The sequence below is a fragment of the Epinephelus lanceolatus genome, chromosome 11 (genome assembly GCF_041903045.1).
Source record: "Epinephelus lanceolatus isolate andai-2023 chromosome 11, ASM4190304v1, whole genome shotgun sequence".
Lineage (NCBI taxonomy): Eukaryota > Metazoa > Chordata > Actinopteri > Perciformes > Serranidae > Epinephelus > Epinephelus lanceolatus.
In genome coordinates this window covers 38,758,786-38,771,573 of record NC_135744.1, presented here as the reverse complement: position 1 = coordinate 38,771,573, position 12,788 = coordinate 38,758,786, and the positions used below count along the sequence as shown (strand labels likewise).

At 40.7% G+C, this 12,788-nt stretch overlaps 1 protein-coding gene across 1 annotated transcript; it reads right to left on the bottom strand.

Annotated features, from left to right (window-relative positions):
- Positions 1-7,057: 7,057 nt before the first annotated feature.
- LOC117272912 (cornifelin homolog B-like) lies at positions 7,058-10,612 on the bottom strand. Its single transcript, XM_033652067.2, has 4 exons — positions 10,478-10,612; positions 9,025-9,138; positions 8,189-8,343; positions 7,058-7,792 (listed from the first exon to the last, which is right to left on the bottom strand). Exons 2-4 carry the CDS (start codon positions 9,128-9,130, stop codon positions 7,670-7,672), a joined length of 384 nt encoding a protein of 127 aa, XP_033507958.1. The 5' UTR covers positions 9,131-9,138; positions 10,478-10,612; the 3' UTR covers positions 7,058-7,669.
- Between the last annotated feature and the right edge of the window lie 2,176 nt (positions 10,613-12,788).

Genomic DNA, 12,788 nt, shown 5'->3' with positions numbered 1-12,788 from the left:
GTCAGTCTTTAGACGCTTTGCTTAACTAAAGACTGATGACTTTCTCCCTGATTTTGTGTTTAGATGGCCGGATACAATTTCAGAGTTTAAAAAAAAACTCCCTACGTTGCAGAATCAATAGTAAAGCCGCAGGGCAGTCCTTCGGTGGCTCGCTGAACTCTTGTGCTTGTAAACATAGTCCGACTAGAAACACGTGTAGCGGTACAAAATGGTTCAGCCGCGCTCGCAGAAAATGCCGTCAAAGTTAGTGGATGTTTGTCGCGTTTGCGGCGACAAGAATGGGTCCATGTCATTGGTCCGACAGCCCATTGGTTCGACATCCCATTAGTCTGACTGTCCGCGGTGCTGAACGGCTCGCGGTGGGCGTATGGTGCACCGCGACCGGCTCTGGGTCAGCTGGGAAAGGCTTGAGGTGGAGCAGTCTCACGGCTTATGTGTTTGTCACTTTCTTTTTCATTTTAACCCACACCATGATCTTTTCCTGACCCTAACCAAGTGGTTTTTGTGCCTAAACCTAACCAGACCTTAACCACAGGGCATCATGATGATTTCGGAACGGACTTCGGAACAATGGGTTTAATATGATCGGAACAATGGGATGTCGAACCAATGGGCTGTCGGACCAATGGGCAGTTCCCGACAAGAATAACATGGTTATCGTAGATTAGCTGGGCTAATTAGCCATTAGCTGTGTCTGTAATAGGTAGTAACTCATTAAACGGTCCGTGAAAAAAATATTTTTTCCAGCGGATATCTTACTTACAACATGATTGAGCTAGCAAAGCAGTTTTGTGTTGCTATGTGTGGTATTTATTCAGTTTTGGGAAATCACGATGTCTAGAAAGCATCAGTGGCTGCAGCTGACAGGGACAGCTAACAGCAGCAGCTAACATCAGGACGTCATCTGTTAAAAGCCTCCCATTGTCGGATACGACATGAAACTACTCCAGTTAGCTCAATCATGTTGTAACTAAGACATCCGCTGGAAAAAAGATTTTTTTCACGGATGAGCACACGTTTGATAAAACAGAGTTAAATCTCTCGGCATCCATTTTCAAGCTCTCTGTGTGTTTGTTTCCTTGCGGATGAGAAAAGGGGGAGCGCACATTTCTGGGAGGGCGTGTCCTTTTCAAAAATGCAAGAGGCGTTGCTTTGCTGCCGGCCGTTTTCGCCGGTGTATTAAGCACACTTTAGAAAGGAGTGTCCCCAGACTATCAGAAGGCGGAGATCTCTGATTGTCTGGTGGTGAGACTAGGAAGGTACTGACAACAAACTTTGTTTGTGGTTGACTCCAGTATTTTCTTTACACATCAAACACACTCCAACATCATGCTTCATGTTCACCAATAATTGTGAATGACTTCATAACATAATGTGTTGTATGATTGGGAAAAAAACCCTTTCTGTTCAGTTTATGTGCAAAAACTATCTGCAGAGATGAATATGATATTAATGTCTGTGCCTGGTAACTCATGTATGTTTCAGGTTAGGGTCAGGGAAAGATGGTGGTCATGGTTAAATGATCAAAATGCCAATAGTTAGTTGGAGAAGGGATTGTAGGAATCGCAAGGAAACACTTAAACCCTCACGTCTAAGTGCTTTTCTGCTGTTTCAGCATATCAATGTAGATGACAAACTTTTAGACCAGGGTGGGACAATGCTAGTTTGGATGCCAAATTGTGAAGATATAAAAGATGTGGCTGCTTGTGTGGATGTCAGCTCCCCCCACAGGAATTTTTAGAGCATTCTGAGACACAGAAAGTCTCCACTGAAACCAGAGTTGAAATCATTTGGGGGTTAACAGCTCTTTAGGACATAGTGACTCACCAAACGTACCACTCGCACACACATACACTCACGACCTTCAGATTTTAATGGACACTGAAACACTAAGATCACGGAGGGATTAGATCATTCTTGCCCTGCGTGCCCTTTTGCCCCTGTCCTCCGCCTCCCCTACACACACTCACACACACACGATGCAACATCACCAACTTCTACCTATCCGTCTCTCGCTATCAGCTGCTCCCTGCTGCCGTTGTTTTGAGAGGTCAGAGCTGTTTGTTTGCTCGGAGGCCTGTCGTCTGATAGTGTGTGTCGGACTACGCCTGCCCCTCCCGCCTCATCTTAACCTGGGCCGTTATCAGCCGACTCCCCAGCAACTCCAACCTTGTCTTTTAAAAGGAACACTTCCCCTGGAAATTATGGACAGATAGACGGTGTCCCTATCTGTCATGGTGGAAACCTCAGGACTGACAGGATGAAACATTCACGCACTCCAGGTTCAAATCCATGCCATGACCTCTGATTTACATCTCTGGATTCACTCATTAAGTAAAATTAAGGCTCATCCCATGCAGTTTTACCAATTCTTACTGATAAATACAGAGATATTTTTTCTTAAATGGAGGTATTTGTAGTGTTTCCTGCTGCAAGAGGACATTGTAGTTTACAGGAAACAAGGTCATCTTGTGGTGAGAACATATTGGAAAATCTTTCCTGAAAGGTCCAGTGTGTGGGATTTAGGGGGGTATGCTGGCTGATATGAATAATATATGTTTTCTTTAGTGTACAATCACCTTAAAATAAGAATCATTATGTTTTGTTTCCTTAGAATGTGCCGTTCATATCGACAAAGAGAGCAGGTCCTCATCCACAGAGTCCGCCATGTTGCACTGCCATGTTCCTACAGTAGCCCTGAACAGACAAACTAAATGCTGGCTCTTGATCAGTGGTTTCAAGTAGTCCAGCCACAGGGTCTAGATTTCTCCTTAGTCATTAGTTTGAGGTCCACACAGTTTAAAACATTCTTTCGTTTGGCCATGTCGTTGAGGTAGTTTTTTGTCTCTGTCAAGTAGCTGTTCCTTAGTCACTCCCTCTACAGCAGGAAACAGCACTTCAAAATAAAAACTATGTGCCGGAAATTCACTGTACTTGAAAATAAAGTGTATTTTTTACAGACTTGACACATTTGCGAGTCACTTGTGGTCCATTCAGAACGGTCCCACGTCCCACTTTTGGACCGCGATCTACCAAATCTATTCAAGTTTTTGCATGGCCAGCTAAGTTGGCAGCCCCTCTGCCATAGGCCAAACAGCATTGGAAAAACACTGACTTTAATGTGAAATTGCTTTATTCAGTATTTTAAATCACCAGGTCTGTTTGTTTTTGGAGATTAAGAGACCTCTGCTGATCATTCAGCTCCTAGTAGAAATCTTCTGAATGCTTGGATCTTAAGTTATTGAAGAAAAATGTTGAGCACACATTAGCAGGTTCTGGACTAGCAGCCCATCTGCAACATGCAAGACAGTGTCACAGAAACACTGATTTGTGAGGTGAAACTGCTTTATTCAGTGTTTTTACTGATGTTAATCACCTGGTCTGTGTGTTTTGGAGAGGACCAGACTTCTGCTGATATTTTGGCTCATGTTAAAAACCTTCTGAACAATGAGCTAATGATGATGATAAACCAAATGCTGGTAAACAACACTGAAGGAATCCAAACCGGGAGTTCATGCTTAGCACATGGGAGAAGTTTCAGCTGGTTGCTAGATGCAACTAAATCCTACACCCTAAAGGCCCATTTATGCTCCCTTTACGTACGAAAATGTATACGTCCCTTTCAAACGATGTTACCATCGCTGCCTACGTACTTCCATGCGTCCTTTACATTGGTGTGGATGTTAACCAATATATCCACCAGGAGGCAGCCCAGCATCAAAAGTTTATGACAACAACAAACTCAAAAACAAACATGGCGACTGTGGAGGAGATATTGATAATGTAACTCTTGCATAAAAGACAAAAACAGAGGCAGCGTTGTAGGAGGTGGTGGTCGGTGAGGCCGTTAAATACATCGCGACTGGAGGACGGAGAATTCTTTTCTCTAGTACTGCCGATGAGAGAAACTGAATTGTTATTTCTTCTTCGTGTCTCACTAGAGCTACGTATCGGGTAGTGACAGCAACACTGCCCCCACAGTTCCCGGTGGTACTGCTCCGTTTGGCCCGTATCCGTAAGCTTTATAGAAACGTGCAGAAATACTGACGAAATGAACGCGGAGCACGGACAGAAGGCTCCGTCCGTATCCAGATCCGTATTTAACATTGAGCATAAATGAGCCTTAAGACTAGGACACAAATGGAGAGAAAACACAAGTCATCTGCAGACTATGCATTTGAATTCCTCCACTGTAAGTAAATAGCACTAGCAAGGCTGCACTTAGGTTGCCTTGCACAGTAGTAGGATTCTTGTGATATCACAAGGTCAGGCGAGAATTGCGGGATCACAAGATCATACGAAAATCCAGTTTATCAGGTTTTAAGTGATGTGTTTGTGTCCACATCCCCAATGGTTCGGACCAATCGGTGTCCTGTGAGGAGCTACTGGCAGCTATGTGCTTGGTTCAGGTGTGTGATGAAGGTGAAGAAGCTGTTCAAATAGCAATGGCAGTTCTGGAAGAGGTTAGCATAGTAGATGCTGCAATAGCATTGGTTATATCAGAACTGGAGAATTTTTTTTTATTGAAGGGAGGGCAAAGAATGGCACAGAAGGCTTTTCTGATGGAGATGTTTTCACTCTTGTCCCAACTGGCTCATGATAGACAGATGATTCATCCAATCACCTGCCAAGTATTTTTTAAGTGTCTTTTCCAAACAGTTTCAAATGACAGCCCCTCAGATGGTTCTGTGTTACAAACCAACTACAATACTATATCAAATATTAAAACACTAAAAAATAACAGTTGTGCTCATTTATTCACTATATCCAAACAATAAAAAATGACACTAATCCCATTCGGGCTTTCAGAAACCTCCCTCACCTCAGCAAAGAGTCATCTGGCTGGAAGTACAGCCGTCCGTGTGACCACAAGAAACAGAAAAAAACTGTGATAAAATTACTCCCCCAACACTGGATCAAACCCAGCGGGGAGGGGAGTGCCAACCACCTGATTAAGCAACATGGAGGAAATGAGGGAAGCAAAGGGGTCCATTTTCTTCAGGAGTGGGAAGGAAGAAAGAATGGGAGGGGATGTACGAGGGGGGTTGTAGGTGGGATAAGCTGTGTACATATGTGTGTGTGTGGGGGGAGAAGGGGTGTCAGAGGGTGTGCGGGGTTAAAGTCACAGATTTTAAATCAGTTCTTTGGCCTTTAACGGGCGCAACAGAAGCCCAGTATGAGAGAGCAGAACAAAGAGGGCAGCAGTGGCCTCGACCAATTAACATTCCTGCAGCCTTTATGAGCCGCCTGGTCCCGCCCCTTCACTCACACCTCGTAAAAGTCACAAACATCAATTCTTGCAAACCATAACTGTCATTATAATCCCATTAAAAACAACCCACTGAGCAATTTACAGTGAACACCAGGGCCAAGTGTGCCAGCAGAGGGGAGGGATCGCCTCCCCGGGAACGCAAACCGGACTAAACTAATGGGAAAGTTTATTGGGAGTAATTTGACAAAATATGACATGATAGTGACTCCAAAAGTTCATCGTGCAAACTGAACAATTGAAAATGAGGTTAAATCTCTTCTTCTCCAACTTTAAATCTAATGTGTCTTGGGAAACATCTAGCCTACCAAATAGAACAGATGTTGTAGTCATTTAAAGCAACGCTGGTAATTTTTTGGCCACCAGAGGGCAGAAAAACACCAAAACAAGCTGACAAATACATAACCGCTTCTTCTAAAGTGTGTTAAACCTGTTTTTTGGTCTCCACCAACTCCAGAAATGTCTGGCTTTTTAGCTGCTAAACACTCCACCTCCAGATAGTAGTTAACTTTGTCTATCTGTTGCTGGAAGCAGATGCCTGCGGAAGTAGGAAGCTGAAACTCTTATGCTGATTTTAAAACCAAAACAATGTGCTAAAAGTGGCTAAAAGGGTGCTTTAAAGTTGTAAAATTAAAGTCTGTGATTTCAGTATACATGCAACTGACCACACTTTAAACCTTTAACTTACTAAGTCGAAATTTTGGCTTTGTTGCATAATTTTTAATTTGGTGAGTGAACATTTTCACTTAATATTACAATGTTAACTTGTTACAAAATAATTAAGCATTACTTTTTGATCGTGCATGACATTAAATCTAGTTTCTTTTTCAGTGTTTTCCCTAGTGGAAGTGAGCTGACCTGATTTTGAGGGATCCTGTAATGACCACCATGCCGAGCGGGGACGAAACAACAGGAGCAACTTAGAACACTGTCACTCAAATTTAACAGCCCTGCAACAGTTAATTCATCTTTGCAAAGTTAAAGTCATATCCTGTTCATTTCCGTCATCATATTTGTTTGAGACATGATTCAACTCATTCTTCAACACTTCTCGTGATTTACAAGGGGTGAACAAAATAACAGAAACATGGCGTCAAAATGACATTAACACTTAAGTGACTTAATTTGTAGCGCTTTATTTTACCTGTCATTAAGTACAAGTCATTAAGTAATACTTAAGAACTAAGTCATTTGATACCAACTCTGGGAAAACAGGAATTTCCAAAAAGTAAAAATATTTATTATTGGAAATCTGACTTCCTGTTCATGTTGATTTGCTTTTTATTTTGCCTATGCCACCACTAAATCATAATACAAAGGAAGTTGCTGAGTGCCACTTAGCAGTGTGTGTCAGCTTTAATATAGGGTTCTCATTTTGTGTGGTTTCAAAGCAACATCAGGCAACTTAAAGAGGCAGAAAGAGGACAGATAGTCACTGTCTGGGCTACTGGAGCGCAGAAAAGTTTAATTTATTGTAAGGTGTTTTTTGTGATTATGCTGTTGAGATGAAGCTGCACATCAGAGGTCTGATCCACTGTGACCCGACATGGCCTCAACCGCCATAAAACTTAGCTCATTGTGAAGTGTGTGGCTCCCTCTAGCTGATGTTTAAGGGTCTACACTAGTATTTTAAGTGGACTAAAGTTCATTTAAAGGCAGCTCACTGTATGTGTTTTGCGCAGTTTGCCCTTTGTGTCTTATACATTTGTTCAGTGCTCTATAAATCTTTATATTTTCACCATCTTACAATGTGCTGCATTAATATACAAAAAGTAACAGCATAATGTATTCATTTAATTGATTTTATTGACAATAAATCAATAATTTATGACAGTTTTTAAACATGACATTTGCAGACATGAATTAAAAACAAACAAAACAATATTTAAAAAGTAAATGTGCACATATACTACAATTAAAAATATAGAACTATCAATCGCTGTATCCTGTATGGCTATGGACCAATTTAAGTTTTCTTGCTAAACTGTGAAATGTCCGTTTAATAAATTGTAATATTGCCAGATATTATTATCATTAGTAGTAGTAGTAGTAGTAGAATAATAATATAAATCTGTAAAACAGGTTGCTTGATAAAAACCCATGTTGTGTGTGATTACAGAACCAAAAGTTAAACAAAATACAAGAAAATTACATTTAAACTTTTGAAACAGAAGAATCCTTAAGTCATTAGTTAATAGATGCTCATGAAGGGCAGCCTGTACATCAGTGGAAAGTTAATGCTGCATGCAACCAGCAGTAACTTACAGTTTTTCAGTCGCTTTTTCAATCGCTTGTCTTGGCTTCAGCCAACAACGTAGTTCTGACATGGTGGTAGAAGCCGAAGCAGGTTGTTTCGTACGTGACAGCCCCCGATGGTGGTGATGAGTTAGGCGAGGGGGGTCATGTGTTCTTGGCACTGACTAGAACGACTTTGATGTTTCTTCTCCTCATCTCTCTGGCCATCTGACACCAGCTGCAGGACGTACAGCAGGTCGCAAACACACAGTCCCTACACATGGTATCCTGCAGGCGAAATACAGTGATGTTGAAGACAGTGAGACACATCAGTCTGACCATGATCCATGATAGCAAAGGTTACCATAGCTCTTAAGACCCAAGCTATAATCTTTCCACAACTCTAACCAATTAGAAACATCATTCCACAAGATCAAGATCTTTATAATCGCTATTTGTGCCCATAGAAAAATGACTTTGTTGTAAATAAACACGAAATTTTTGAGGACTGCAAAATATTTATTTTAACTATTTGTTGAGTGAATTATCTACCTTTGTCTCCATAAGATTACACTCTAGTTAATATAGGTAGAAGATTACAGATTTGGAATTTAAGGCAACCAGGGCAGGACCCTCTCCACCATATGACACTGACAGCAACAACAAACAGAGTTTTGGCCTTACTTTGATGCCGTAGCGCTGCCGCATGGAGACCCTCATGGCCATGGTAATGGGAGGGATGCAGCCGAAGATGTCCAGCAGAGGGAGACAGAGACACTGGCCGTACTTTTTGGTAGTCTTACAGGCAAAGCAGGGACAGCACCAGAAAGCGAAACAACCTGAACAAGGAAAAAAACACACACACAGAAGAGCAACAGATGAACGCACTGACACTGCCAAAAGTCACACCTACAAACTCTCTGAGACAAAGAAATCCACACAAATAAAGATATGAGGAAGTAAATGAATTATCATGTCTTCTTCTTTCTTACTCTTAGGTTTGGTATAAAACTATTTATCTAACAATCAGATTAGTTGGTATATATTCATGTAACAGTCAAGATTTGACTCTTTATCATCATTAACTGATTGTAATATTGTCTGACATTTTTAAGTTGTGCTGTGGTTGACTTATTTTCTTTTTTTGTGACTTACAGATTGAATCATTAAGGAAACAGGAAACAACTAAATGACACTGCAGTGTAATCCCCTGTGCCTGCTAATGACAAACTATGAGTGTTTTCAATGGATTAGAACACTCCAGAGAATCAAGGAACAAAAGCTCTCCCTGTAAGTGAGCAAACAATGTCCTTTTGTCACAGAGGCATAACATGACCATGATTGCACACGAGGTAAACAAACAACTCTGAGTTGATCAAAGCTACTTATACCTCCTGTCCTAAAAAGTAACATGATAAATATGTGAAATCTGATTAAAAAATATTTTATAAACATATTTACAAGTTTATCACTTAGAGATTGTGCTGGTGTGAATATGACTCTGACGCACAGACACTTACACTCAGGCACGTTATCACAGCAGTCACATATCCCTGATCCCCACTCATCGGATTCTCGAGCCTCCATCACAGGCTGAGGCTGCCTGATGACCATTTTGGAAGTCATGATGGCTTCTGAAGGAGAAACCAGGATCTCAGTTCACATTGCACATGTTTATTATTATGATACAAGCACAGACAAAGTGCCAACAAAAAAATCCTAGGAGCTGGCAGTACCCCTGATACAACATTGAAACAGATATTGGGGAGGATACCTCTCCCGTGCTCTCATGGCACTTGTTTGAAACGCATCAGTTTTAGAAATAAAATGTTAAACTGAGGACTTAGTGTTGAGATTCTTTGTGTTTTTGGCATGAGGATATACCAGTCCACAGGTGCACTTGTCCTGCATTTGGTCAAGTGACTGTGACTCAAGAGGTACGACAGGTCCTCTGCAAATTACAGGGTTGGTGGTGCACATGTCAAAAGACACTGAACCCAAATTGTTTCTGATAGAAGCATTTCTGTTTGTGAATGGGACACTGATTGTAAGGTGCTTCGGGAAAACCAATCATAAACACAATGTTTCCAGATGGCAACAAAAGTCCCCAAGAAGAAGTGATTTTAACCCAATCCATGATTATTCGTTGACTCTACAGAGTCATTTTCATTCCTAAACCAAACCAAACCTTTAACATAGCGTCGTCCGACCAGAAAACACTTTTACTTTTGGTTTTGGAAGGCATCGATTAATGATGTCGTCCTGCTGACAGATCAGAAAACACTTCTAAGTGTCGTTCTGGAGGATAACTACAAACAGTGCACTTTAGCGAGCTTGCATTACTTGACTGTGAGTTCCAACAAGTCTTTTAAATCATGACAAAGTAAACAAGTATGTCAAACCTCTCTTTTCATTGGTTCAGAAAATCTTGATTTTCTCTGGCCATTTGAAAAGACAAAACACTGCAAAGTTGACTGTTATTTGTACATTACACAGAAGCCAAAGACAAAATAAAAACAACGCTCCAGATCAATAGTCTTCCCTTTACTGATTCACAGATTTTGGCGGGCGTTCTGCGAGTATACATACATGTGTATTCTGCTTTCAAAATGAAACTTTAAATTTTTCAGCCAATACTTATTGAAATGAAGAATATGTGAATGTAGTAATGACAGAGCATATCTTAGAAATGTCTCCTTCAACAAGGTCAAGTCAGTTCTTGTAAGCCATACTAAACACATTAGACTTAATCATGAGGATAGAAATGAAAAAAAAAAAAATCTAATAATACGTCATGGCAAATTGCTTTAAAGCAAAGTTTACAATGTGTTTTACAAAAAAAAAGCATAAAATGATTACATGAGCGAAAAACTTGACGACACAAGTACTATATAGTCAGGTTAAGAATATTAAAAAGCAAATTTCTGTATCAAAATTGAAGTCTGCTCCTAAAGAGCACAGTTAATGTCTCACCTGTGTATTTGTGTGATAAAAGAGCTCTGAGTCGGACGTGTGTTCACAGCAGATTTCTTCACTGAGAAGCTGTCATTTGTCAGTCTGTTCAGAAATACCTGCAGACAACAGAACACCTGAGGGAACAAACCAGACAAACTAGTCTGTCCTGTGCTCCTTGAACATCACTTTGCTTTTACTTATTGTATCCAGCAGAGGATCAAAACGAGGTTGAGGCATTACATAATCAGTGCCAAACACAGGTCATGATGTGGTTCACCTGAAACACAAACGTCTGGATGTAAACTTCCTGTTTCTTTATTTAAATGGATATCAAAATGCCAACATGCATTTAGATCAATGTGAAGTGGTCAACATTATCAGTCAATGTTACACAGCAGCTTTTATGGTAAACCTTGAAAAGAATGTGTATTATTGCAGTGTTCAGCCTTTATTGCAAAATTATAAGTAACAGAGACAAACAACAATGAAACAGGCTTAAACACGGCATCCAAGTGTAAAAGATTGATTGATTTGAACCTGATGTTATCATGTGATCTGCATCTGTGCACATTATCTATCTAACAACCTCCTATTTATGGGCCTTTGTATTTACACCTGTGTCCATGATGCATGACGTGTTAAGACCTCAATATGTAAAACAGTTAGGCCAGTTCGGCCACATGTGTTCTAGCTGATCCAGTTATATCATGATCACAGTGTGCTTACATTTGCACCTGGCATCCAGATGGGATATCCAGATACATATCATATGTTGATGCCAGGTGTACAAACGGGGTCAAAGCGTTTCACTACTGCTTTGTCCACCCTCTCTTCCTATATGATTGATTGTATAAAATGGCAGCTCTAGAAATACACCTTTTCTCTTTGGTTCTGAGAAACTGACGTGGATATTATATGGGATCCTTTTCATGAGATATAAGAAGATTTTCTTCTTTCTACCCCTGACATTTGATCCCAAGCTCTGGGCAAAGATACAAGCTGTTAAAATGGCACAAAGTCACAACACTGTGGAAGGAGTGTGAATCCCATCAGCCCTGGAGATGAAAGAACCTCCCGGCTAAAAGTTGGAGGTTGCTGGACCCATCCACCACCCCTCACACCCACCTTACCAACAAAGCACCAGTTTTCAACAACTTCGGAGTGAGACCAGGTTGGTATACTCTAGCATTGCTAGGGGGGCAACTGTTTCATGGCAGCTGTGTTGCTCAGAACCCAAGGAATAGTGTCAGGTGTCACGTTGTTTGGATTAGTGGCTCTCGAGAAAGCTGCCAGCAGTGCCAAACAATCATAATGTTCTGAACAGGCATATTTTGAACTGGCGCAGCACAAGTAAAAGAAAACACAGTAAGATTTTTTCATACTAGCAGTAATATAGGTGATGGTCTGATTTTGACATTCTTCATCTACTGTTACAAGCTGACTGCAGCATCATGGCTTCCAAAATGACCCATAATATCAATGCTTTTAAAACAACTCATACAAGTATTTTCTAATTTGCCAAGTTTATGGTAAAAGTTTGGTTAGTTATAATCTGGAAATCCATCGGTAAAAAAAAAACAAAAAACCTTTTTTTTCTTCCTTTACCTCTGGAGGCACAGCCCGGAGTTTTTCGACTAACGGAAGTGCAGGGGCCTCGGCGATCGCTCACGCCTTTCACTTCCAGGGGTGCCCCCAGGGAATCGCGGTGTTGTTTACAAATTGGGTAGAAAACCAGCAGAGTTTAGCTATACATCACATTTTTCACGTCACTCTATCACCGTGTAGACTAATCTGATGTTTGTTAAGTCTATAAACACGATTGAACAAATGTTACTATTTCTGTGTGCACGTTTTGTAATTAATAACATGGTTATCGTAGATTAGCTGGGCTAACTGTTAGCTGTTAACGTTAGCCATTAGCGGTGTCTGTAATAACCATAGACTGTATAAAAATAAGGTAATAACTCATTAAAAGGTCCGTGAATAAAATATTTTTTCCAGCGGATATCTTACTTACAACATGATTGAGCTAGCAAAGCAGTTTTGTGTTGCTATGTGTGGTATTTATTCAGTTATGGGAAATCACGATGTCTAGAAAGCATCAGTGGCTGCAGCTGACAGGGACAATTAGCAAAGCTAACATCAGGACATCATCTGTTAAAAGCCTCCCGTTGTCAGATACGACATGAAACTACTCCAGTTAGCTCAATCATGTTGTAACTAAGACATCCGCTGGAAAAAAATTTTTTTTTCATGTTGACAAGACGGCATTTTAGGTGGAGCGGTCACTATGGACACGGAGCTTGCTGTTTCTGTAGGTACACATTTC

What these genes read in the sequence shown, in the direction of transcription:
- LOC117272912 (XM_033652067.2), bottom strand. Translation starts at nt 9,130, where the DNA reads ATGACTTCCAAAATGGTCATCAGGCAGCCTCAGCCTGTGATGGAGGCT. An exon ending in CTGTGATAACGTGCCTGAGT is followed by an intron (nt 8,344 to 9,024) that starts GTAAGTGTCTGT and finishes TTCCTTGTTCAG; the next exon opens with GTTGTTTCGCTTTCTGGTGC. An exon ending in GGCAGCGCTACGGCATCAAA is followed by an intron (nt 7,793 to 8,188) that starts GTAAGGCCAAAA and finishes TTTCGCCTGCAG; the next exon opens with GATACCATGTGTAGGGACTG.